At 57.0% G+C, this 27,635-nt stretch overlaps 1 protein-coding gene across 1 annotated transcript; it reads left to right on the top strand.

Annotated features, from left to right (window-relative positions):
* The first annotated feature begins 4,906 nt into the window (after window positions 1–4,906).
* LOC144720826 (uncharacterized) lies at window positions 4,907–27,147 on the top strand. Its single transcript, XM_078597899.1, has 7 exons — window positions 4,907–5,044; window positions 7,470–9,273; window positions 11,850–11,979; window positions 14,796–15,022; window positions 20,665–20,873; window positions 24,367–24,545; window positions 25,520–27,147. The coding sequence occupies exons 2-7, from the start codon at window positions 7,666–7,668 to the stop codon at window positions 25,756–25,758; spliced, it is 2,592 nt and encodes an 863-aa protein (XP_078454025.1). The 5' UTR covers window positions 4,907–5,044; window positions 7,470–7,665; the 3' UTR covers window positions 25,759–27,147.
* Window positions 27,148–27,635: the final 488 nt, after the last annotated feature.

Below are 27,635 nucleotides of genomic sequence, written 5' to 3'. Positions count from 1 at the left end.
CTTCCAACGAAGGTTCCTCGCTCATCAGGAGATGTCGGGGTGGTCCGACACCATTGCCCTGCGTGCGTTGCCAGCGATGCTTGACGACGACGCGCTTGCAGCCTTCACATCTGCTGCAAGGTCGTCCCGCTCTACGCTCCAGGACGCACTACACCTGATGGCGAAGGTGTTCGGACCGCCCTCCACGTGTCGCCACCAGTTCTACGATCGGCGGAAGGTGGCTGGAGAAACGACGCTCGCCTATCGCACGGCACTGCTCGCCTTGGCGGACGCAGCTTTTCCCCGCATGGATAAGGAGGGGAAGGACGCCATGGTGACGGAGCAGCTGCTGGCGTTGGCCCACGAGTTGGGGGTCCCCATCAATGTGGCGGACGAGATGGATATCTGCTCCCTGGCGATCGCCACGAGCATTCACGCGTACGAGGTCCTCAAACGCAAGCCGGGGGTCGTCTGCAAATGGGCGGGGAACGCGGCACTGGCCGCCACGATCGCCGAACCTCAGCCAGCTGCGGATCAGGAGCAGGCCTTCGCTGCATCGCGTCCGGGGGAGTGGAGAACGGGAGGTCGTTCGCCCACACGTTCACCCCCGCAAGCTGGAGCAACCGAAACCTACGACGTCCGTCGTCTGCTACAACTGCGGCCTTCGGGGTCACGTCGCAGCCGGGTGCCGGGCCCCGCGTCAGCGCGCCACAGGACCACGTCGGGACGACGACCAGGGCCACAAGTCATCCCAACAAAACCCGGTGCCTCGGGCTTGACGGCTGCTGACCGTCGGGAGCCTGAACCCCGGGGCACGCACGGGTCCTCGATGCCTGGCCGATGTCTTCCTGAACCGCCGGCACCACCGGACGTTCAACCGCGTCTGGTGCCGTACGACGGACCGGCAAGGCGGACTCGGGCTAGGGCACAACAATTTTCATGAAGACGTTTTTTTCTCAACACCGAGCTCGCCCGGTGTTCCCCTCTGCCGGGGTAATGTCCCGTTGTAGGGACGCTCGGAAAGAATGGGACACTGCACGAGACGAAAGAAAAAAAAAAAATTTCCATTTATTTTCCTTTCTGCATACACATTGCTATTGTCACTCGCCGGTTTGTATATATTGTTCTATTGTCGCGGTGGCATTGGTTGATGGTTGCGGAGGGTAGTGTTCGCGTCGTGTTGTGTTGTTACGTTAGTTCTTGTTCTTGTTGTTGTGTTGTGTTACGGGGCACACAGGGCGGTTTGTATATTTTTATAGCAGCCGGGTCGGCTGCGAGCTATGTGGTAGGGGGTGATGTAGTGGTGGTGTTGACGTGCGCCGACTGTGACAGTGATGGATCACGGGGCGGCGCGGGGTGCGGGGTTGGGCACGCGTTGTGGGCGTGGTGTGGACGCGCGCGCCGGGAGTGACAGATGACGGGGCGGCGCGGCGTGGGTGGTGAGGCACGATGAAATGTGGGAAAACAGGATCGTAGCCAGCGCCGAGTGATTGGTCGAATAAGATGGGTGCTCGCAGCGACGTCCGCAGGTGGGGTATAAAGGGGGACGCGCGAGAGCACTCGGGGAGAGTTACCCAGTTGAAGACCCGAAGACGGAGCTGAAGACCTAGTGCCCCGAGACCCCTAGTCCCGCCGTCCTTGTGGGGACCGGGGCCCTGTGTGGCTCGGAGGCGAGGCTGTGGGACCCGGGGTCCGACGCCCACGTGGGTCGGGCTGGGGACCCACAGTCAAGACGGATACCCCGGGCAGGGAGTGTCCCGAGTAGCTCAGTGGCGTTAGTCGCCGAGTAGCTAAGTGGGTGTTGGTCACCCGAGTAGCTCAGTGGCGTTAGTCGCCGAGTAGCTAAGTGGGTGTTGGTCACCCGAGTAGCTCAGTGGCGTTAGTCGCCGAGTAGCTAAGTGGGTGTTTGTCACCCGAGATACTAAGTGGGTGTTTGTCACCCGAGATACTAAGTGGGTGTTTGTCACCCGAGATACAAAGTAGGTGTTAGTCACCTGTGAACGAGTTTGGTAAAATAAAGAGTGTGTTACCCGTGAAGTCGTCTCCCGCCGAGTTACTACATTACACTTACACCAGATGGTTATAGGCAAGGACACTTCACTGCTAGAAATGGGTCCTAGCATTGCAATGGCAATGTGTGTGTATGCGTGTGTGTTTTGTATCAGCAGCAGCAGCGCGTTTGTTATATAACCTAAACCCTGTAATTGCAAATCTATTAATGAGATATTTGATTCAATCCACTAATTTATTCATCTATGTATGTATGTATGCGCGCGGCCGGCAGCCCATCTGTTCATGCATTCAATTCTCACGCTTTAAATCCGCGCTTAACGAGCGCCTGGTGGGTGGTGGAGGGGGGGGGGTCAGTGGGGTGGGGGAATGCGGGGGGGGGGCATCCCGAGAGGAACTCCCCACGAGTGCCCTGCACTCTCCTCCCATCACCCAGCACCCCCCCCATCACCCAGCACCCCCCCCCCCATCACCTAGCACCCCCCCCCATCACCCGGCACCCCCTTCCCATCACCCAGCACCACCCCCCCATCACCTCCCCCCCCCATCACCCAGCACCCCCCCCCCCATCACCCAGCACCCCCCTCCCATCACCCAGCACCCCCCCATCACCCAGCACCCCCCCCCCCCCCCTCGTCACCCCCCCCCATCACCCCCCCCCCATCACCCAGCACCCGCCTCCCATCACCCAGCACCCCCCCCATCACCCAGCACCCCCCCCCTCCATCACCCAGCACCGCCCCCCCCCCCTCATCACCCCCCTCCCCCATCACCCAGCACCACCCCCATCACCCAGCACCCCCCTCCCATCACAAAACCACTCCTCTCTTAGCACTCTCATCCCAGCACTCGACACTCAGCACTCCCTTCCCATCACTCCCCTCCCAGCACTCCCCTCCCGCCACACCTCTGTTTGCGCTTCGGGAGGCAGGAGGTGGATGAGGGTCGGCTGTGTGCGTATGGGCGGGGGGGGTGAGGAGGGCGGGGGAGGAGGGGCCGTGTTGAATCGAGGGAATGTGAGTCTGTTGGAGGATTCCGTGACTTACATCGTGGGCCTCGCCTCTGTCGCCAGAGCGATTGTCACTCATCCGAATGGGGCCCGACGCAGCGAGGGGCGTGACACGTCTGCCGCGGGTGCTGAATGGTGACGGTGACGACGACGGCGACGATGTTGGCGATAGTTATGATGATGGCGCTGATATCGATCATTGTGATGATGTTGGCGATATTAATGATGGTGGCGCTGATATCAATGATTGTGATGATGGTGGCGACGCATATTCTGGTCGTAATGTTAGTGATGGTGATGAAGGTGATGTTGGCGGTGCTGGTGATGGCAACGGGACTGTCTACGGTGCAGATGCAGTCGCTGGCGACACTGCTTCTATTCTAATACTGCTGCTCTTCTGTCGATGATGAAGATATCGATTGCGATGGTGCCTCGCGATTATAATGACGGTGACGAATCTCGTCATGGCGTCCGTGATCGAGTCGACGATGGTGGCTTTGAAAACTCTTACGGCCTGGAGCCGAAGCCGTAGCGAACATTCCGCGCTGCGCCTTCGGTGACAGTCGTCCGTCCAAACACGAGCGCGCGCGCGCGGTCATTAAAGGGCCTCGCTTAAAGCGGTGACCTCTAAGGCGCTGCCCTCGCCGGCCGAGGAGGGCGAGCATTTGGCGCCGCGATGTGAAGGACGCACGAGTGAAGTGATTACAGCTGCGGGCTGCTGGGAGGTGCAGGGATTTGGATTGGGTGGAGGGGGGGGGGAATGGGAGTGCTGATTTTACGTGGATAAGCCACGCGCTGATGAATGCTTTGGGATGCCGGCTGTGTCCAGTGGCAGGGCAGGAACATCGTGACGTCGCTCAGAGGTGGCCGTGACCCCATTGCCTCGTTAATATGAACATGAAGTCTCTCGCTAGGGACACCGCGGGCGTGGCTCGCATGAGGTGTGTTCAGTTGTTGTTGTTGCTGCTGTTGTTTTTATTTTTTATTCTCACCGACTCGGATTTCTTTTAATCCTCCTGTGTTCAGTGACAGGGCCAGGGTCTCCCGAAGTCGTGACCGTGCCGGCAGCGCGCAAGATCAGCTGGAAATAGCGAACGCTGGTCGTGAAGACCACCACTCGCACACTCTCTCTCTCGCTGCAGCCGAAGTCAAGAGAAGGATCGATCGCAGCTGACGTGGGGGAAATAAAAAAAAACCCTCGATACTCGGAACGCGGTTTCCTCCGCGCCCTCGGCCGTGTGAACGGGCGACTCGTTGCGTGGGCGCCCGGACAGAGACCGCGGATTCCAATCCTGGGCGGGAAATTGATAGCTTGGAGTTTTGAGTTCAAAGCGGCTTTTGGGAGTGGAGAGGAGCCGCGTGCAGGAAAATCCGGTTGTTCGTACGAAGATCGCTCAAGGCTCCGCATGCGAATCGCACGGGAGCCGCACGCGAGAGCCGGGGTAGAGCGCGAACACGGGGGGGGGGTGGCGACCGCCCCGTCGCAACCCTCGAGTCGCACGGCACCCGCCCAGGAGGCCGCCCACCGCCCTCGCTTCAATTGCTGCGGCGCCGCGAGCCCCAACGCGCCCCCTTCTCCTTCTTCTTGCCCGCACGCACGCACGCGCTCAGCTCGGCCCTGTGACGCGCGCGCGGCGTGCGCACACGAAGTGTGTGGGCGTGCGCCGAGTGAATGGGTCGCGAGTGGGCGGTGCAGGCGCGCGGGGCGGGGAGCGATGGGGGGGTGGGGGTGCTCCTTTATTCTGCTGGATTGCGTGTGTGAAGGGGGAGGGAGGGAGGGGGAAGGGTAGTGGAAGGGGAGGGAGGAGGGTGGCCTAGATGCGTGACGGGACCTCCTCTGGAGGTTGTCACGGACGCGGCGCTATTTATCGAGGCTGCTCGTGCGCGCCGCTGCTGTTGAGACGCTCCGGCCCGCCGGCGAGCACGTGGGGTTAGAGCCCCTGCCGAGTCAGGGTGTCCCGTGAAGGAGATCGCCGTGAAGGGGGGGGGGGCAAGAGAGAGGGGCCTTATTATCAACATCCAGCGAGTGTGGAGTTCCACTTACAGGTGCGTGTCGATTGCCTTGAGGAGGAGCGCGGGGTTCTAACCTGTGTGCGTATGTCCGTGTTGTTGCAAGTGTGTGTTTGTCTTTGGGGAGCGGTAGTGTAGCGGTTAGCGCGCTGCGCTTTGAACTTGGCGACCCGAGTTCGATTCCCGATCACAGCCCAAACCCAATGGCGATTATCTGAACCGGTCATGGGCCTTCCCTAGGTTGACTCAGCCTCAAATTAGTACCTGGTGCAGTGTGTAAACATCACCACTGGGGAGACAAAGGCGGCCGGGCGTGGTGTTGGCTACCCACCCCTTCGTATGCCGTGCCGGCTTTCATAGGTGCTCGCGAACAGCCCTTGCCCCAACAGTCTGTTCGGGCTATGCGAGTGATCTTTGTCTGTGTTTGTACATAGACGCTTTGCTCTTTCCTTTCAAACTTTCGTATCCAGAATCGTGATGACAGATCGCAAATGAAACATGGTTACATTATACAGATCGGAGGAATAGATGGGGCTCGTCGAGAGTCATTTGTTACGTAACGGAGTGTTGCTTATATTCTAACACGATAATCGCGTTTACTTTCGTGAGTGATATCGAGTCTCAGAGAGAATACCAGAAATGAAAGAAGTTTATTTCTCAAATGTACCTTTCTCTCTCCGCGACTGCCACGGCAAGTGCTGTTTGCGAGCACCTATTACTGCCGATCAGGACAAAAAGAGATGTCATGTTGGACTTCTTTCGCACCGTACGTAGCCGACCGTGCTAATCGGAGGTGCCGGGGAAGGATAACAAACTAAACACAAAAAGCAGTCCGAAACAAACCAACCTCCCCGCCCCAGTGCTGATATTTACGCGCCGCAACTAAGTAGGTTCTCATTTAAGATTAAGTTGACTTGGGGGGGGGGGAGTGTGGGGGGCACAGGATCAGATCACACTTGCCACTGATTGTTATCTGTCACCGTGAATAGGAGCAAATTTGCCGGACAATGCACGCACACACACAAACACACGCACACAAAGACCTCCCCCCCAGTAGCCTTAACAGACTGTTGGGGCAAGTGCTGCTAGCGAGCACCTATGAAAGCCGCCAAAGCGCACGAGGGGGTGGGTGGACAGCACCACGCCCGGCCGCCTTTGTCTCCCGAGTGGCGATGTTTACACATCGCACCAGGTACTCAATTGAGGCTGAGTCGACCGAGGGGAGGCCTGAGATAATCGTTAACGATGTTGGCCCTGAGCGGGACTGGAACTCGGGTGGCCGGGTTTTGTATCGCAGCGCGCTAACCGCTGCACCACCGCTCACCCCCCCCCCCCACCCACACGCACGCCAACGAAAAACAAACGAAGTTTAGATTTGAAAAAAGACCCCCCGACAGAGGCGAGACAGGCACCGCGTTCGCCGGCGTGCGACGCGTGAAGGCCGCGGTGAGACGGGAGCCTCCAACGACGTCTCCGTAGACTCCGCACTCCGCTCTCGCCCGCGAGTGGAAGCTCGCGCGCTCGGTGTGTCCGTGCGCGCGCAGCGAGCCGCGCACCCGGCGTCGCGAGACGCGAGACGGCACCGCGCCGTGTCGCTGTGCCCACGGTGCGTTCAATGGTGCCCGCCAGAGAGGCACGGGCGAGTGAATTACGGGACTCGATGGAGATGAGATGGATGTTGTTGTTTGTTTGTTAAAGGCAACGGTTGATGTGATACTAAAGTAGAGGTTGTAGTCGTGATTATAATCATATGATGAGAACGGATGAGCAGAGAGGGAAATTGTGACAGGGCGCGTTGTACACAAGAGCCGTCTTCTTTCGTATGGCATTGTGAAAAGCAACAGTTTTTATTTTCTTATTAATGATCGTCATAAATTAATGCAAAGGTTCCTCATCCAGTCCAGTTAGGTGGTTGACGCGGCGTGGATTTCAGAGACACCGCCATGGCGTGCGTGGATGGAGCATTCGTCGGTGACGTGCGTCATGGTTTGGACTTCTCCACAGTCGCAGTCGGGCGATCTTTGATCTGCCATTCATGGGACGTGCACGCGCATCTGCGTTGTTGTGTTCGAGCGCGGTTCAGCCGCTGAGACGAGCACACGGGCTGAGCAGGAGCAGCGTAGCGCCTGCTCGTGTGGTCCCCGAGTTGACGAACGTATCCCAGTGTCGACTGTGTGCCGGTCATGAGGAGGCCTTGATCCAGATGCGAGTGGACGAACGGGTGTAACGTTATTACAATCGTTATTATCGGTGTTATCATCATCATCATATTGTCTGCAACGATAAAGGTAACGAAACATTTTTACTAAACATTTTGAATTACAGGCTGACAGAATCACGCTTCCTAGAATAATTTCGAGTTCGACGGCCGATGTAAAACGCACACAAAATCGCGTGACAAATTCAATTCAAAGAGTTGAGCGTGGAGAAGTAACCGCGGCGTCCGCCTTTGTCTTCCCAGCCTCGTGTCTCCCTGCTCTACTCTGAGCCCCGTGCAGCTCCCTCGCAACCCCCCCCCCCCACACACGACGAGCCCCAGCTGCCAGCTCCAACAGAAGACAGCGCGGGACAAGGGGGGCTGGGGGGGGGGGGTGTCTCGGGACGAGGGGACACGGACACGCGGGGGACGAGCGGGACCTGGACCCCCTTTCCCAACCATGAGCGCTGCATGCCCTGAGCTGCACCTGATGCAAAGTGCGCTCTCCTCCTCGCGTCTCATGCAGGTTCCAGAGCGCCGCGCGGCCTCATCCTCTTCATCATCATCATCATCCTCTTCATCATCGTCATCGTCCTTGTCCTATCAAGCCTGCGTGCACGCGCACGGCCAGGCTCTCGAGCTGCAGCCGTTGGACCTGAGCCCGCGTCTCGGCACCCCAGAGTTTGTGCGCTTTAACATGGAACTCGCGAACGCCGACCCGGGCTACGGGGGAAAGCCCTCCGACTCATGCGCGTTCCACCAGCACCACCAGCACCAGAATCATCATCACCACCACCAGCAGCAGCAGCACGAGTACCAGAACGCGCAACAGGACGAAGATAATACAGACCAGCGGCAGCCCGCGCCCGCGGTGGTGAAGGCAGAGGTGCAGCCCATGATGTCCTGCCTGCTGCACGGCGCGTCGTACCCACACCCGAGTCACGAGCACCACCATCAGCAGCACCAGGAGCAGCATCAGCAGCACCAGGAGCATCAGCAGCAGCAGCAGCAGCTCAACGGAGCCTCTGGGGCGCGGGAATACTTCAAAGCGTCTCCGCCGCACACCCCGCCGGCCGCTTACACCGACATGCAACAGGAGCAGCAGCAGCAGCATCCGCAGCTGCTGCAGAGAACGTGGGACGTGGGGGCAGCCCTGGGCGCGTTGCCCTTCCCAAGAGACTACACCATCACCAGCCTCACGGAGCTCGGCGTGAAGGCGCTGCCCGCGTCCAGGTACAAATCCTTGCAGCCTACATCCTCCTCGTCCCCCGTGCCCTACAAGTTCTACCTGCCCGGGCGGGACGCGCCGCCGAGCGCGGACGGGGGTCCCCGCTTCTCCAGCTACGTCGGCTGCTTCCACCGAGCTCCGGCGGGCGAACCCCGTACCGGGTTCCCCTCGGCAGAGCCCCTACCGCCAGGGTTCAATGTCCCGGGTGACCCGGACGCGCACCGCGGTCTGCAGGTCGCCTCGTCTTCCTCGCCCGGTCCCGGGTACTCGACCTTCTCCGACTCCCTCAACTCGCAGCAGCAGCAGCGGCTCAGCCGGGGGTCCCCGGGCGGGGATGCGTCGCGGGCCGGGGCGAGAGCGGCTCACGCAGGGTACGCGGAGGGCACGAGCGACGTGGGCGTCGGCAGGGAGATGGCGATGTCGTTCGCGGGTGGTCCCCTGCCCGCCGTCATGTCCGGCGGCGACAACTTCGACCTCGCCATGACGAGCAGAGCGCAGCGTTCGGACTCGGGCATGGGCAGAGGTGGGGCCCACGGGGTGGTGGGTGGGATGCCGCTCGCTCCGTCTCCCACCGACTACCCGCGGGGTCTGGGGCCACAATCACAAGCGTCGCAGCAGCAGCAGCAGCAGCAGCACCAACATCAGCAGCAGCAGCAACAGCATCAGCTGATGTCTCAGCGCTACGAAGACGTGGAATCGCCGGGCCGCTTCGTCGCGCGGCGCTTCCCGACCCCCACGTCTCCCCCGCCCAGCGAGGGGATGTGCGCCGTGTGCGGGGACAACGCGGCGTGCCAGCACTACGGGGTGCGCACGTGCGAGGGGTGCAAGGGCTTCTTCAAGGTGAGCGCGTGGGCGGCGGCGGCGCAGGGGGTGGGGTGGGGTGGTGGTGGTGGTCGCGTGCAGGAAGCGCGCGCAGCACAAAGACAAAGATCCCCCCTGATAGGATTTGCTGAGGTTTTTTTTGTTTAGGGCAAGGGGAGCGGTTTGCGCGCTCTGCGACACGGACCCGGCCACCCGAGTTCGATTCTCGCTCGCGGTCAACACCCGCGACGAATATCTGAACCGGTCGTGGGCCTTCCCTAAGTCGACTCGGCCTTAAATGAGTACCTTGCGCTGTGCGTAAACATTCTTACTGGGGAGACAAAGGCGGTCGGGTGTGGTGCTGGCCACCCACCCCCTCGTGTACCTTTCGATCCTTCATAGGTGCTCACTAACACACATTACAGGCTCACGCATGAACGCAACACGCAAGGTCACGAATACACACATTCAAAATACAGACAAAGGTTCCCGTATAGCCTGAACAGACTTTAGGGGAAAGTGCTGTAAGCGAGCACCTATTAAGCCCGGGACGGTACATGTGGGTGTAGTGTGGCCAATATCACGCCCAACCGCCTTTGTCTCCCCAGTAGTAATATTTAGACACCGAGCCAAACACGAATTTCAGGCTGAGTCAACCTAGGGGAGGCCCGGGAACGATTCAGATATTCCACGTTTAGCTGAACAGCGTCTTGCGATTTTCAGATGCATTTAGACCCTCTAACAAATCCAAACTGTCGTTGCATGAATCTTAAGGGACTGTTGAGTCAAGTGGTGAGAGCGGACACGAAAGTAAGGCACACGAGAGCATGGTGTGGTGAGCACCACGCCCGGCCGCCTTTGTCTCTCCTGTGCTGATGACCACACACCACACCGTGGTATACAAGTCCCAGGTCACTTGTTATTCGAGGCCGGGTATTGAACTCAGGAGTCTGGGGTAGCGTGTACAACGCGCTACCACAGACCTCGCATATTCATTCAGACATAATGATTTGTCCTGGTACAGAGGAGTCGCAAGAAACGTTGATTGTCGCTTTCTCGGACATCAAAATAACGACGATCGCATTGTCTCGCTTACAGCCTACTTAGCGAACAAGCCCGTGGCCGCTAAAGCGTAAACAATTCGATTGAATGCGATCCACAGAGGAGGGTTCATGACACTTGCGAGTTACGTTCGCGTGCCCTCACTGCACGGTCCACGTGCAAACTTCGAGCAGGATGGATCACATAATCACCGCCGTACTCCCCCGAGTGTGTGCGCGTGTGTGGGATTGATGCCAGTGGCGAATATGTGAACCGGTTTCTGGGCCTTCCCCTAGGTCGACCCAGACTTAAATGAGTACCTGGAGAGACAAAGGCGTCCGGGTGAGTGGTGTTGGCCACCCACCCCCTCGCCAACAGCACTTTCCCCAACAGTCTGCTAAGGCTATAGGAGGGATCTTTGTCTTAGCTGTGTGTCTTTATTGGTGTCACAGCTGTTGGCCCGCTGCGCTACGATCCTGATAACAGGGGTTCGATTCATAATCAACGTTTTTGGGTTAGATCGCGTTATTTATAAATGTGTCGTAACCCTTCATCACCCGACACGGTTAATCAGTAAAAAAAGTGTCACGTTGACATAAGACAAATAGTTCACTGCTATAGCCCACCGGTGTGTTGAAGCGTGAACCACAACATTTACTATTTTTTTTCGATTGCTCGGCACGACGCGCACCCAGAGTGGAATCTTAGAGAGCGCAATCTGAACGTAACCCGATGTCCCGCAAACTCCGAGTACACAGTGCGAGCATTGGGGGAGACAAAGGCGTACGCGCGTGCTTCTGACCACATCAGCACCTCGCGTGGTCGCGTCTGTCCGTCAGCCTCACATAGATACACACACGGAAGCAGTAAACAGCCGCGCCGAATTGTATACCTGCAGGCTAATTTGCAGGTTCATTGGTGCCGGAGATCGCTAATTGTCTCGTGTCGAGCACGAGAGGTAAAGCGACACGAAACGAGACGAGGCTAACCGCGGCCTCCGAGTAGAAGCGGTGAACCGCCGAGCCCTGACTCATGGTGGAACGAGCATTTGGGGGAAAAAAAAAAAGTATTTTTGTTCATTATGAACTGAGACTGGGCCACGTTTGTGACAAGTTTCAGATTTCTACTGATTCAACAACAAGACACACGCAGATTTGGATTTGCATGAGCAAAGGCAGTCGCTAGACGGTTTCTGGTGTAGCCTCACCGATGCACATTAACACATTAACACATTAACACATTAGCGCATTAACACATTAACACATTAACACATTAACACATTAGCGCATTAACATCAAAATTCGACGGCCGTTTATCAACCCGCTGCTGGATGAAAGCATCCCCACGCCGCGAAGGTGTCCATGTGATGTGCTCAAGGTTCACCACCGCGGCCACAGCGCGGGTTGGGGTCGGGGGTGTGGGGGAGGGGCTGAACCGGTTCGAACATCAATCGCCACCGATACATTAAGCCGTGGCCGGCAATCGCACACGGAGAGTTGCGCTAACCATTGCGCCACCGCTCCTCCCTTGCATCAGCGCACCGCTCAACTCGCGTCGGTGTCCCCGTGTCGCAGCGCACGGTGCAGAAGAACGCCAAGTACGTGTGCCTCGCCAGCCGGAGCTGCCCCGTCGACAAGCGGCGCCGAAACCGTTGCCAGTTCTGCCGCTTCCAGAAGTGCCTCAGCGTGGGCATGATCCGAGAAGGTGCGTGGGACACTGGGTGGGGGGGGGGCACGGGCTCTAGACGCGTGTGTGGGGGGGGGGGCGCGGGGGCCACGCGGAGCACACGAACATCCATCCGCACGGACATTTGGGGGGCACGAGCACCCGTACACACGAGTATTGCCTGCACGTGTTTGGACACGCGGTAGCACAGGAGGAGGGGGGGGGCTTAGGGCGCACGGAGGTCGCTCCTCACGTGAACGCGCACCGTCTACGCCGTGCTCAACATCTCTAACACGGCGCCGACTCCAAGCCACACGCATTCGCAGTGGCTGGCGGTGTTCACGCGAAAACGAAACGTCTCGTGTTCGCGGGCGGCGTCCCTTGATGTACGGCGTGTTACTCGCGGATATAACGCGCGTTACTCACGGATACAAAGCGTGTTACTCGCGGATATAAGACGCGTTACTCACGGATACAAAGCGTGTTACTCACGGATATAAGACGCGTTACTCGCGGTTGCAGTGCGCGCTTGCCTTCAGCTGTAAGTGCCCCTAACCGGCTCGTTGCAGCAGGTCGACGCGAGGCGGACGCAGCGACGCTGCCCCCCCCCCCCCCGCTTCTAGGGGGTTTAAGTTGAGTTCAGATAACTTTTTTCTAAATTAAACAACGAGATCGTGAAACTAAAACGGCCAGGTGTTGCTGGGAATATAACCGCAGCGCAAAATAATCAATGAGCTCCCTCATCCTCGTCGTTACACACCCCCTGGACTTGAGTCCTGCGAGTTACAAACTTCGTTCGTTACAACAACAACAATAACAACAACAACAACAACAAAAGAACATGCAACCAATGGCACGATCACTCTCGCGGCCACGTCACTGCGGCGTCACTCCTCGCCGTGACGTGTCCCCTCTGCACTAGTAACGCATTGTTGACCTCGTGTCGGACAGCCCGAGATGAGCGGCGCGCGCGCGTGTGTGTGTGTCTGTGTGTGTTTGTGTGTGTGTCTGTGTGTGTATTTGTGTGTGTCTGTGTGTGTCTGAGTATTTGTGTGTGTCTGTGTGTGTTTGTGTGTGTCTGTCTGTGTGTCTGTGTGTCTGTGTGTGTATTTGTGTGTGTCTGTGTGTGTTTGTGTGTGTGTCTGTGTGTTTGTGTGTGTCTGTGTGTGTCTGTGTGTGTTTGTGTGTGTCTGTGTGTGTCTGTGTGTTTGTGTGTGTCTGTGTGTGTTTGTGTTTCTGTTTGTATTTGTGTGTCTGTGTGTATTTGTGCGTCTGTGTGTTTGTGTGTCTGTGTGTCTGTGTGTGTGTATTTGTGTGTCTGTGTGTCTGTGTGTGTCTGTGTGTGTTTGCGGTAGTGTAGCGGTTAGCGCGCTGCGCTATGAACTCGCCAGTGACGATTATTTGAACCGGTCCTGGGCCTCCCCTAGGTCGACTCAGCCTCAAATGAGTACCTGGTGAGGTGTGTAAACATCACCACTGGGGAGACAAAGGCGGTCGGGCGTGGTGCTGGCCACCCACCCCCTCGTGTACCGTTCCGGCCTTCATAGGTGCTCGCTAACAGCACTTGCCCCTACAGTCTGTTAAGGATATACGGGGGATCTTTGTCTTTGTGTGGTTCTGCTCGTAGTTACGATGATGGGGAGCGGTAGTGGCGTGGTTAGTGCGCTGCGCTGCGAACCGGCGACTCGAGTTCAATTCCCGATCACGGCCAACACCAGAGACGATTGTCTGTGCGGGTGCTGGGCCTCCCCTAGGTCGACTCAGTCTCAAATGAATACCTGGTGTGTAAACATCGCAACTGGGGAGACAAAGGCGGTCGGGCGTGGTGCCGGCCACCCACCTCGTCGTGTGCCGTGACGACCTTCATAAGTACTCGCTAACAGCACTTGCCCCTACAGTTTATTAAGGCTACACGGGGGATCTTTGTCGTAACCATCACTCGGCGCCGCGTGTTAATCGCGGTTACGCGTGGCCAATTTTCGAACGCAAATAACAAAACGGCTGCGCTGATTTCAGTTAATTTGCGAATACGGAGCGGTAGCCCCGTGTCAACAAAGTCGGTGATGTGATTCGTGAAATGTTCCTCGCATTGTTTTGTGTTTTAACGGCCGACGAAAGACAGCACAATACCCACCGGTACATGCCGAAGAGACGCGTGGAGTTAAATGTCCACTTTCACAACCGCCGATAGTTTCACATTGCGATTCGCTTCGTGGCTGTCAGGATTCGTCTCTAATGCGCGGGTAGTCACGTGAAGACAACATTCACTCGGCGGGACCCTTCGGAGTTTCTTCACTCGCGTGGATCCACCTCCCAGTTTTTATTTGAAACGGAATCATCGCGCATGACGACGTCTGCACTGCGTCGACGAGACCCGTGCAGCTTTATAGGATCTTTCCATCGTTACGGGATCGATTTGGCAATTCACTTGCATTTGTTTGTTATGCAAGATTTTTCCAACCTGTTTTCGGCGGAAAACTGACAGAATGGGCGAACACCTCCTCTTCTTAGTGTATTTGTATTATTATTATTGGTAATTATAATCTGCATTCCGGCAGCACGCCGTTGTGTATCCCTACGTTCTGACGATAATCTCAGCTCACTTCAAGAAAACACGTGTTCGCTCTTACTCATTGCAACTTTTAGCGGTCCCGTTCGCCGCTGCCCGCTTTGGCGTTTTGAGGTTGTTATTTGTGTCTGTGTTTGTGGGGTGGCGGTGGCCGCGGCCCCGTGCCCAGCAAGCACACCGTGATTCTGAAACAATCCACGGCTCCGCGTGCAATGGTCACGCGTGCGTCCGCCCGCCCGCCCGCGCTAAGACGGAGTCTGCGTTTCTCTTCCGTGCGCGCGCGCAGTGGTTCGCACCGACAGCCTCAAGGGCAGGCGAGGCCGCCTCCCCTCCAAGCCCAAGGGCGCGGGGGCAGGGCGGGCACACGGCAGAGTGGGCAGCCCCGGGGAAGGGCTGCAGCACGGGCAGCAGCACGGGCAGCAGCACGGCTCGGGAGGGAACGCGCTGCTGTGCGGCGTGGCGCGGGCTCACCACGACTCGTGGCCGGCAGCCGCGCACCTCGACTACTCCATGGTGAGCTGCTGATGATGATGGTGATGATGGTGATGATCTTAGATTTGCAGCTCTCGTGACTGCAAGGAACCATACTCTATGGTTGTTTCGGTAAAGTCACGTAGGTAAAACAATTAATAAAATAAAATAAATAAAAACAACTAAATTAAACCACGACGTTTCGGAGGAAACACAAGCCTCCCTCATTTTGCTGTGCCTTTTTACACCTGATGAGGGAGGCTTGTGTTGCCTCCGATACGTCGTGATTCAATTTAGTTGTTTTCATTTATTTTATTTTATTAATTGTTTTACCTACGTGACTTTACCGAAAAAACCAAAGAGGATGATGATCTTGATGATGTTCTTAGTTATGACGTGATGGTGATGTCGTTGAGTAGATGATGGACGTAATCTTGGTGGTATGATGGTGACGACGACGATGATGGATGTGGTCAGATGACGATGTTGGCGCAAATGATGATTTATGATGATGTCGATGACGTTGATGGTTAGTTGACGAAAATCACGATGAATGTGGTGGTTCTGACATGATGATGGTGGTAAGATCATTGATGATGACGATAATGATGATTGCGGCTATGTCGTTGTGACGGAGTCAGCGTCAGTGGTTAATATCACGATGCTCCCAACGGCGATTACATAACGAGGCTCGCGTCAAACGAGAACGGCTATGGCTAGTTTCTCTTTTCTTTCTAACAACTTTTGACACACCTCTCGTTACTTCAAGCCTCGCGGTGCCTCGCTCGGAGTGCTCAGTCGCGAGCCGTTGTTGAGTCGTTGCGTGATTTTTTTGCATCAACCTTGGAATTCCGACCACGACGCCGACGCGTGGTGCTGTTCCTCCCGCGCGCGAAGCGTCATCCCGCTCGGGCCTCTTCGGCCGCCGACACCACCCCGAGTCAAAGCAGTCAGCCCGTGTCTCAGTCCACCGCTGCCACGACTGTGCGGTCGACTACATGTCAAACGCACACGCCGTTCATGTTATTCCCTACAATCACTCCACACGTGAATTGTGGCCTTCACCTCGTATCCCCAACCGCCACTAAATACTCGGATCCCCGTATCGTCACTCATACATCATGGGGCTGCAAGCGCTCGTAGCGAGCATCTTTTAAGACCGCCACGCACCCGAGGAGGTGGGTGACCCACCACGGCCGGTAGCCTTTAGCTCACCCAGTAGCTGATGTTTGCACACCGCACAAAGTACTCATTTAATATAGAATTGAAGCTTTCGTGACTGCAGAAATAACATTAAATAAAAATGTATTAACTTTTTTAAATTTCTACATACGTGACTTTACCGAAAAAAACAATGAGTATACTCATTTAATGGTTGAGTCCACCTAGGGGAGGCCCATGGCCCGTTTAGATATTTGTCACCGATGTTGATTTTACAGGATTCGAACTGGGGTCTCCGGGTTCGAGATGTAGCGAGAGCTAGAGCGAGCGACGCATGGTCCTGCTGCTGCGAGAACCACGCCCGACCGCCTTTGTCTCCCCAGTCACTGGCGTCTACGCAGCCCACACCAGGCACTCATCTCCAGGCTGAGTCAAGCTAGGCAGAAGGCCCATGAAAGGGTTCAAATACGGCGTGCCGCACTGATCACGCCCGTGGCCTGGAATCGAACCGAGGTCGGTGGGATCGTAACGCGCAATTCACGGACCGCTGCGCCACCGCTTCACAAATACAAAGATCCCCTGTGTAGCCCTAACATACTTTTTGGGGCAAGTGTTGTGAGCGAGCACAACCACCACCAGCAGCAGCAGCAGCACCACTCTAGCGCCGCCCAACGGGTACCGGTGTATGCCCGCCCGTCCTATCGCGCAACCTCCACCACCACCTTCCTTGTTGCTTGTCATCTACTCAAAAGATTTCAGCCGCGGAAGATCTGGACGTGGCACCATCGCAGCGCCCACGCGCAGCCCCGGGGTGACAGCGCACGCGGCCCCAGGCGCCCGAGACGGACGCCGCGACGCTGCCCCGCCTATCGGGGGTTGACATTTGGACGACGTTTTGCGATTAAAAACGAACAAAACGAACAGAAACACGCGAGCGCCGAAGAATCTGAAGGTGCCGCAGGCGAAGCAGACATCCGACACACCTCGGGCCGTCCTCGCCACGGTTACCGCCCAGTGGCGAGCGATGATCTCTTCGTCGCGTTCTGCCTCCCGACCTTCCCTGACAAGGCCCCACCGCCTAATCACCAACCCGCACCAGGACCATGTGGGGCGGGCTCCGAGGAAGAGGGTTTTAAAACGTCAATAATTACTTGAAATTTAAAAAAAAACATGTAAAGGGCCATAAATCAATGCCAATTTAGCGACGTCACTGGACTGACGTTTGAAACTATGGGGCGCGGCAAGGTCACCTGAAAGTCTACTGCACATCTTGCGTTCACTTGAAGTTAACAAACTTTTACCCCCAGCCGGAACGGGAGGGTCGGGGCGGAGGGGGGGGGGTGTCTATGGTGGACATCTGTGAAAAAATAACTTCATAGCTCATCGGATTCCTCCAGAATAAATACAGATCCTGATTATGCGGGGGTGGGGGTTGGAGGCAGAACCGGTCCCTATATCACTCGCCGCGACTGTACGCCGCCGTAGCCGTGGCCGGGAATTGATCTCGAGTCGACTGTGGGTGTAATCATGGCGCAGCGCTGCGCGGCTAAGAGGCTTCTTCATCGAGGTGACGTTCGCAACGTTTGGCTCGGACTCTCGGGGGGGGGGGGGGCGCGTGGGGGGGGGGTGGAGCTCGTGAGAGGCGGACGTCGAGCAGGACGCCTGGCATTGAGCAGGGACTCTCGAAGGCTCCGAATGTTCCGCCAGCGCACACCGATAGAGCGTGGGGGGGGGGGGGCTGACGTAAGGGATCGAAACGCTCGCCACGTATAATTGCGGAAGACAAAGGCGCTCACTCAGCTCTCGTGGACTCGATCGCGATGATAATGACCCTGGCGGTAGTGACATGACGATGATGGCAATGACGTCGCTGGCGGTGACGTGGCTACGTGATGACGGAGAGGACTCAGGCGGCTGGATGATGACGGCGTTGGTGGTGCTGAATAGAGGATGCTTGTGATGATGCCCCCCCCACCGCCCGACCCGCCACCTCTTTCCTAGACAATTCTCGTTTCCCTTCTCCCTGTCACCGAGCTGATCGCTCTCGCCCCCAGTGATATCCGCTCTCCCCAAACCCTGCAATCATCAGGGCAGTCTCTTTAGCCAGCTTACACTTCTCAATAACATTCACCCGAACTGGTTTTCGGGACGTGGATGACCCCCCTCGTTAAGTAAAATTATTTTTTTGTTCGCAATTGTTTTTTTTTAAAGACTCCACCATCATCCCGGCGATGTTGACGCTTCACTCCTCCTCAGCGTCATATTCGCTAACGAAGTCCCGCGCTCAACATTTAGCTGAATGGGAGGTCGCTCTTTCTCCTCTGCTGCTCAGAGTCTGGGACTCCCTCACCCCGTCCTGCCATCCGTGCTGGCGGCTCCGTGCCCCTGTCAAGGCGGCAAGATGTTAACGGCCTCGTCTGGTGTACAGAGAGTCGTGGGGTTCGGTCCCGATCCTGACGCCTGTACATTTGCACGTTCTCCCAGTGGTCGCGTGGATTGTTCTCCAGGTCCTCCGGTGTTTCTCTCCACATTTGGAAACACGCTTTTCGCGTAGTTTTGCCGCTTTAAATGTCCACATGATGACAAGCCGCTTCGTTGAGCTGTCGTTTGTGGCCAGGTCGCTTCTGAAAAAAAGAGCTATATAGCTCAGTGGGCTTTATCTTAGTAAAATAAAAACAAATAGTTTAGTTTTCGGTTCAATAGCTTCCTCTGTCCCTCGCTCTGCGACTGATCGCCTGCATCTCGTCCTGCCGTAAACATTCCCATTGGTTCCGCGCAGCATCTTGAGATGTGGTCGCATTTAGACCCTGCCAGTAAGTCCCCACATCGCTGCCGTTATCGTACAATCCTCGGAGCCCTCGAATTGGGCATTTGTATAGAACGCGGCGCATTCGGAGAAGCAAGGCGAACCGATTCATGAATATTCATCTGTGGCCGCGGGCAGCCTACGGAGAGATTCGCCTGAATCAGTGGAAAAAAACCCAGTGGCGTGGATACAACTTTCGCGTTCCCCCTCTCCAAAGAACCACGGCGTTTCGTCTTCCTCCTTCTTTGGTCTCCTCTATCCATCCTCGGTTTACCTTCCGAGTATTCCTGTATATATGTTGAACTTTTGTCGCACCGCACGTAGCCAACCGTGCTAGTCGGAGATGCGGGGGAAGGAAAACAGACTAAAGACAAAAAACAGTTTTAAGGAAATTAGTTTAAAATTGAGTTTAAAATTGTGACTTCCTAAATCAACTCGAGTGGTCTCCTCGTGCACTCTCGCGCGACTTTGCTCCGATGTCTTTCGTCGAGTACCAAGCGGACCTGGGCTGGAGTCCGGAGCATCGCCCAATAGAGACACGTGCCCCTCTCAATGTGTGCATGTGAGTGTGCGTGAGTGTGTGTGTATGCGAGTGTTGTGGGGAGCGGTAGTGTAGCGGTTAGCGCGCTGCACTACGAACCTGGCGACACGAGTTCGATTCCCGCTCACGGCCAACACCAGTGATGAGTATTTGAACCGGCCCTGGGCCTCCCCTAGGTCGACTCAGACTCAAATGAGTACCCGGTACGCTGTGTAAACATCGCCACGATGAAGACAAAGGCGGCCGAGCGTGATGCTGGTCACCCACCTCCTCGTGTGCCGTTCTGGCCTTCATAGGTGCTCGCTAACAGCACTTGCCCCAACAGTCTCTGAAGGCTATACGGAAGAGTGTGTGCGTGTGTATGTCTGGGGAGCGGTAGTGTAGCGGTTAGCGTGCTACGGTACGAACCCGTTCGATTCCCGCTCACGGCCAACACTAGTGACGATTATATTGTACCGGTCCTAGGGCCTCACCTAGATCGGCTCAGCCTCAAATAAGTACCTGGTGCGATGTGTAAACATCGCCATTGGGGAGACAAAGGCGGCCGGGCGTGGTGTTGGCCACCCACCCCCTCGCGTGCTGTGCCGGCCTTCATAGGTGCTAACAACACTTGCCCTAACAGTTTGTTAAGGTTAAACGGGGGATCTTTGTTTGTGTATATTTGTAATCATCTGTATGGTTTTTGTGCCACGAAAAATGTGTATTGACCGAAACGTCGCAGGTTATATATGCATTTATTTTAAGGCAGCGTTGTTGAGTATTTTGAGTATTTTTCTATCTGCTTACGTATTTGTGTGTGCCTGTGTGTATACCTGTTGTATGTGCCTCTCTTCACCTCTCTGTGGATGTCTCTTTGTGATGTGTGTGTGTGTGCCTTGTGAAGTGTCCGAGTTGTTGCCCGCGTGTGTAGCCTGCATGTATTTAGAGTGTCCGTCTGCCCCGTCTGCATACCCGCGCGTGCAGCCCGCGCGCGTGACGCGAACACTCGGCTTGTGAGCATCGTGAGTGGCACCGACGCACGCGCGTGTGTCCGTATCCGTGCGCGAGTCGGAGCGTGCCTACCGCGCGCATCGATCTGCATCGATACACAACCCGCGTCTGCAAAGCCTCGTGAATGTATCTCGAGCATCCGCGTCTCGTCTGGACGCTTGTCCTCCGTGCGTGTGCCGGGAGCAGTACAGCCCCGCGGGCGAGCACGACCCCGGGGGCCCGGCCGCCGAGGCTGACCACGTGCGCGTCTTCTACGAGCTGCTCGCCACCTCGGCGGAGGCGAGCCGCGCGTGGGCCTCGCGTCTCCCGGGCTTCCCGAGCCTCGCCAGACCCGACCAGGACATCCTCCTCGACGCCGCCATCCTCGAGCTCTTCGTCCTCCGCCTCGCCTACAGGTGAGGGAGGGAGGGAGGGGAGGGGGAGGGGAGGAGGGAGGGAGGGGAGGGGGAGGGAGGGAGGGGAGGGGGAGGGGAGGGAGGGGGAGGGGGAGGGGAGGGAGGGGAGGGGGAGGGAGGGGAGGGTAGACAATACGTGGAGCGTGTGGGAGGAACGCGATTATGGTTTTGGTCACGATTCGAAACGAGGATTGATTTTTTTTGGACTCGTTTGGAGTTTGCCTCGTTTCTTCACCGATATCGTATGAGGCCGGCAAGGTCCCCTAGTGGGGCAGAATGGCCTGCGTGACCCCCCCCCCCTCCTCCTTCCCCCGTGTGTGTGGCGGTGGAGTGGACGCGCCTTCGTCCGCTCCTGCTCTGTCGCCTCTGCCGAGTTTGCTCTCCGAATTATGCTGCCGAGTTCGTTTTGCTAATCCGAAGCTTAAACACTCGCAACTAACCTAACGCTTCAAATCGTTGCGTTTCTTTTTTAAATATCGTAAACACCGCGGCTCGCTCGTTGCACCCACGATTCTAAGAATGCAGGGTGCTTCAAAATATGTTTGTACACTTCTGAGAATTTGCAACAATACGACAAGAAATGCACCACCGGGCTCTGGAGACCACCTGGAGAAGTTGTTGACAATGATGGCGAATAAGTGTGAGACTCTTTGCATTTTTTTTAAATTATGAACGTACATTTGTTACCACGTTACGAGGTATTATCCGTTCCTTTTCCATTATAATCGATAGTCCCATATAAATGTTAAAACACATTCAAGCACCCTGTACTACTTCGACCGATGACCCGACAACAAGTCGCTACGCCTTGAATTGGGGGGCGACCCGCGGCGTCGCGAGATGGCCTCGTGGGCGTGCGCGACGAGACGTCAGATGACGTCGCCGCCCGCCGGTCGACCACGTGACTCCGCAGTCCCGCGCCGTGGTGCAGCAGCCGCGCAGCCGAGTCGGCGGCGAGGCCACGTGCTCATCGTGCTCATCGTGCTTGCGTGGCTTCCGCCGAGTGAGCATCGACCGCCGAGTCTCGAAGACCCCCCCCGTCCCCCCCCCCCCCTCGGGATGGTCTGCTTTGCTTGTTTGGGGGCAAGTCCGGATTGGATGCTCACGTTGTAGAGGAGGCGTGACGAGAGGGGGCACGCTGAGAAAGCTCCGAAACACGACAAGAGATCGCTCACGAGGCAGTTGTTATCGGCAGGAAAACACCTCTTAAAACTAAACTTTGTTTTATTTTATCAGGTAAGGCCCACTGCGTTTCATAGCTCTGTTTTTAGAAGCGAGCTGGCTGTCACAAATGATAGCTCAACGAACTGGCTGATTGCGTGGAAAAATAAAGTAGCCAAGTACTCTAAAGGCGCGACGTTGAATACAAACGTGGAGGGGAAAAACCGGAGGACCCAGAAAAAACATCCACGCCACCACGGGGGAGAGAGACACCGCAAACTCCAAATATAGAGGCGTCAGGGTCGGGATCGAACCCACGACTTCCCGTATATCAGGCGAGGGAGTTAACATCTCCCCACTGCGCTCTCCGTCTCACGCTTGTGTCGGCTCGCTGCCTGGTGCACCGACCGCACCTCCACAGCGCTGGGGTCCGCGCGTGTCCCCGGTGCGAGGCGGCCACGCGCGCTCCGGGACTGGAGGCGCAGGCCGCGCTCAGGGGGGTCTGTTTCCCCCTCCTCACGTGGCACGACCCCGGATGGATCCCTACTCAACGTTCTATGCCTGTTTAGGGCCCTGAGACAATATTTTTGGGGGGGAATTCCACATTCCCATGGCGGAGGCGAGTTCATCCAGGACAACCACTGCTGACTTCCCACAAGGTGGTACCTTGTCATCGACCCCGCGAGAATGAAGGGTTGAGTCGACCCCTGCCCCCCCCCATCATGTTCCTCGTCTAGAATTTGAAGCTGGGGACATTTTTCCAATTTGGTGAGCTGCGTGCTCTGACCCAGAAGAGGGAAGGAATTAAGTCCGTGCTGACCAACAACGCTGTCAATAAATAATAATAAATCCTAATAAGTAAAAAAAAAATTCAAGGTGCATTTCACCCAAGGATCCCAATGTGCCGTGCATGGCAAGCAGGGAAATAATTCAGGGCCAGCAGCGTAATCGACCAAAACTATGCGATAAATGCCATTCTGAAGAGGTGATTTTCTAGGGCAGATTTAAGTAGCTCTAAAGATTCTGGTTGTCTCATTGTCAGAGGCAACGCGTTTCATCGTCTTGGGGCTTCACCGAGGCTCGCGGGGCCACGTGGCACGAGCGGGACATCTGTGCACTAGCGGACAATCCCACCCGTGTAGCTGAAGGAGATGGTTGTGATGACCGTGGTGCCGCGGTGGTGGCGAGCGGTGGTGGCGAGCGGTGGTGGCGAGCGGTGGTGGCGAGCGGTGGTGGCGAGCGGTGGTGGCGAGCGGTGGTGGCGAGCGGTGGTGGCGAGCGGTGGTGGCGGTGGTGTGTGGTGGTGGTGTGTGGTGGTGGTGTGTGGTGGTGGTGTGTGGTGGTGGTGTGTGGTGGTGGTGTGTGGTGGCGTAGCGGTTAGCGCATTGCGCTATGAACCCGGCGACACGAGTTCGATCCCCGCTCTCGGCAAATACCCAGTAACGATTATCTGAACCGGTCCCGGGCCTCCCCTAGGTCGACTCAGCCTCAAATGAGTACCTGGTGCGGTGTGTAAATGTAGTGGTGGTATTGACGTGCGCCGACTGTGACAGTGATGGATCACGGGGCGGCGCGGGGTGCGGGGTTGGGCACGCGTTGTGGGCGTGGTGTGGACGCGCGCGCCGGGAGTGACAGATGACGGGGCGGCGCGGCGTGAGTGGTGAGGCACGATGAGATGTGGGAAAAGAGGATCGTAGCCAGCGCCCGGCGATTGGTCGAATAAGTGGGTGCTCGCAGCGACGTCCGCAGGTGGGGTATAAAGGGGGACGCGCGAGAGCACTCGGGGAGAGTTACCCAGTTGAAGACCCGAAGACGGAGCTGAAGACCTAGTGCCACGAGACCCCTAGTCCCGCCGTCCTTGTGGGGACCGGGGCCCTGTGTGGCTCGGAGGCGAGGCTGTGGGACCCGGGGTCCGACGCCCCCGTGGGTCGGGCTGGGGACCCACAGTCGAGACGGATACCCCGGGCAGGGAGTGTCCCGAGTAGCTCAGGGGCGTTAGTCGCCGAGTAGCTAAGTGGATGTTGGTCATCCGAGTAGCTCAGTGGCGTTAGTCGCCGAGTAGCTAAGTGGGTGTTTGTCACCCGAGATACAAAGTAGGTGTTAGTCACCTGTGAACGAGTTTGATAAAATAAAGAGTGTGTTACCCGTGAAGTCGTCTCCCGCCGAGTTACTACATTACATAAACATCGCCGCTAGGGAGACAAAGGCGGCCGGGCGTGGTGTTGGCCACCCACCCCCTCGTGTGCCGTGCCGGCCTTTACAGGTGCTCGCTAACAGCACTTGCCCATACAGTCTGTTAAGGCTATACGGGGGATCTTTGTCTTTGGTGCAGGTCGCGACCCCGGGAGGGCCGCATGGTGTTTTGCGCGGGGCAGGTTCTGCACCCCTCCCAGTGCCTGCGCGCCTTCGGGGAGTGGATGGAGCCCATCCTGGAGTTCTCCTCGTCCCTGCAGTCCCTGCAGATCGACGCCACGGCCTTCGCCTGCCTCGAGATGACGGTGCTGCTCACGGGTGAGCGGTGGCCGTGCGATCGCTCCGGGTTGTCGGGAACGAAAGTGTTGTGCCGCGCTCGGCACCACACCACAGCGGTGACGAGTGCGGCTTACGGGTTGCATGCCTGGAGTGGGCAGGCCGTCATCCACACAGTGGACACATGTGAACGGGGGAAGAAGAAGATAATGATGAGGATGTGATAATGAATGTGATTTCTAGCTTCACATTCACATTTGCGATTGAGCCAGAGCCTAGTAAACCAACGAGCGCAGCTTCATTTAATCCGGTTAGGTCTGCGTCGGCGACCCGCAAAATATGTCCCACGCCCGGCACACCACATCCAGTATACATCTCGCTATGGCCACTAATCACGTGATTACTCCAGTCTACAAGCGACACCTGGAAAAATAAATAATGAACAGAAAGCTGACCGCGTCATTAACTTTCCATCGTAACAGAGGACCAGAAAGCGGTAACACCAATTAGCGTCCTGCTACGCCCAACTTAGAAGTGACGTCTGGTCGATTGTAACCCGAACATGTGAAGGGTTCAATGTCCATTGAAGTCTCCAGCAGGCTGTCTACGCCATAGCTGTATTTGCCCGATCCCACGAACCGACCCCTCCATCTTCACCACGACAACTCAACCTTCCCCTTCCATGCCACTGCCTCTCTTCTACCGACGTGGCTCTAGCACCGCTCGATCTCCCTGCTCAACCCCTCCCTCCTTCTTCCTCGGTGTCCCTGCCCCCACGCTCCACCCCCCCCCCACCCAACCTCTCCCCCCCATGTTACTCTCCTCTCTCATCCTCCCTCTCTCTCCCTCTCTCCAATCCCTCCCGCCACCCACCACGCCGCCCTCCCCCCCTGTCTCTCCCCCCCCCCCCCCACGGCCCCTTCATCCCTCGCTCCTCCATCACCAATACCTCCTCCTCATCTCCCTATGCCCCCCCCCGCTCCCCGCCTTTACCCCCCACCCCTCCCCACCCCCAGACCGGCGCGAGCTGCGGGAGTCGAAGCGCGTGGCGGAGCTGCGGCGGCGCGTGCAGCAGAGCGCGCGCGAGCACGTGGGCGCGGGGGGCCACGTGCACGCGCGCCTCGCGGGGGCTCCCACGGAGCTGCGCGCGCTCTGCACGCAGGGCCTGCAGAGGCTCTTCTACCTCAAGCTCGAGGAGCTCGTGCCCGCGCCGCCCGTCGTCGAGAGGCTCTTCCGCGACACGCTGCCCTTTTAGACGACGACGACGCCGCGGCGGCGTGAATTCTTTTTTTTTCGCCCGGTCGTCAAAAACAAACAAAAACCCGCGGCGCCCTGCCCTTGTACAGGAGTGGGTCTCTACACCGGCGCTCCACTCGCAACACCCTGCTCGTTTAATGAGGGTGGTGGGGGGTGGGTGTGACACACCCAGCGTGGCGTGGCTGTTGCTGAGTGCGCAGGCGGTGCAACTGCGCCGCAGGAGCGCAGTCGCCGGGCTACGAAGATTATTTCAGGGTACGGTCCAATTTCCATTCATTGCACTCCAGGGCCCACACCAACCGCGATACGGCACTGGATCCACGAGAGACGCTCTGCCCTTTTACATGATGGGTTGCAAGGGTTGGGTTCTTCGGTAGTGCCCCCACCAGAGACGCCGTGACCTTTCAGAGCGAGGCGTCCCGGGCCTCGTCGCTCGGCTCCACGCCCTGTCCTTTTGAAGAGCGCTGGATGGATGGGTTTGCTTCCGGCTGCGCCTCCAATTACGATGCTGATGGAGAGGCTGCTGGTCTTCGTCTTGTGACACCGTGCGTTTATAGAGAGAAGTCGCCCACGCTCGCTCTCCCTGCGACCACCCTGCGATTTTTTTTAGATGGGGCGTGGGGGTCCCTCGGGGAGGGGAGGGGGAGGGCGAGGGGGGACAGGTCTCAGTCCAGCCCGACTGGAGACCCCATGACGTTCCCACGTCGGCCGCCCGGCCTCATTCTCACCGCCACAAGGGCCTGCTGGGGCGTGGGGAAAGGCAGGGTGCCGACGTTCCGCATCCCCCGCCGTCCCCCTCACTTCCTACCCCAGTCATACACCGCCCTTTCACGAGAACCCTGCCCTTGGCCTCCGCGTTGTTGGCGAAAGTGACATTTTCGTTGCTGTCTCCTTCACCACGAACGGGAGTTGAAATCGATGGCCACGAAGGCGGCGGGGACTTGGCGATGAGGTTATTTTGTTTTTTGTGCGGCCGAGAATCCGGCTGCTCAATTACAGCGATGGGTGCCGCGCGGTCTCGGACAGTCAGGGCCATCGGTGATGATGATGATGGTGATGATGGTGGTGATGAGGGTGATGGTGATGATGGTGATGATGGTGATGATGATGGTGGTGATGATGATGGTGATGATGGTGGTGGTGATGGTGATAATGGTGGTGGTGATGATGGTGATGATGGTGATGATGATGGTGGTGATGATGATGGTGATGATGATGGTGATGGTGGTGATGGTGGTGGTGATGATGGTGATGGTGGTGATGATGGTGGTGGTGATGATGGTGGTGATGATGATGATGATGGTGATGATAATGATGGTGGTGATGATGATGATGATGGTGGTGATGATGGTGGTGGTGATGATGGTGGTGATGATGATGGTGATGATAATGATGGTGGTGATGATGATGGTGGTGATGAGGGTGTTGGTGGTGATGATGGTGATGATGATGATGGTGGTGATGGTGGTGATGAGGGTGGTGATGATGATGATAGTGATGATGGTGGTGGTGATGATGATGGTGGTGATGATGGTGAATGATGATGATGGTGATGATGATGATGGTGATGATGATGATGGTGATGATGGTGGTGGTGATGATGATGGTGGTGATGATGATGGTGGTGATGATGATGGTGGTGATGGTTATGATGATGGTGGTGATGATGGTGGTGGTGATGGTGATTATGATGGTGATGATGATGGTGATGATGATGGTGATGATGGTGGTGGTGATGATGGTGGTGATGATGGTGGTGATGATGATGATGGTGATGGTTTTGATGGTGGTGATGTTGATGGTGGTGATGGTTATGATGATGGTGGTGATGATGATGGTGATGATGATGGTGGTGATGGTTATGATGGTGATGTC

This window comes from Lampetra planeri, chromosome 10, assembly GCF_965212315.1.
Source record: "Lampetra planeri chromosome 10, kcLamPlan1.2.h2, whole genome shotgun sequence".
NCBI classification, from domain to species: Eukaryota; Metazoa; Chordata; class Hyperoartia; order Petromyzontiformes; family Petromyzontidae; genus Lampetra; species Lampetra planeri.
The sequence above is the reverse complement of the archived record's forward strand: the minus strand, read 5'-3'. Positions and strand labels throughout refer to the sequence as shown.

Coding starts and splice junctions, on each gene's coding strand:
- LOC144720826 (XM_078597899.1), top strand. CDS start 7,666: ATGAGCGCTGCATGCCCTGAGCTGCACCTGATGCAAAGTGCGCTCTCC. Junction 15,023..20,664: donor CGCACCTCGACTACTCCATG/GTGAGCTGCTGA, acceptor TGCCGGGAGCAG/TACAGCCCCGCGGGCGAGCA. Junction 24,546..25,519: donor GATGACGGTGCTGCTCACGG/GTGAGCGGTGGC, acceptor CCCCACCCCCAG/ACCGGCGCGAGCTGCGGGAG.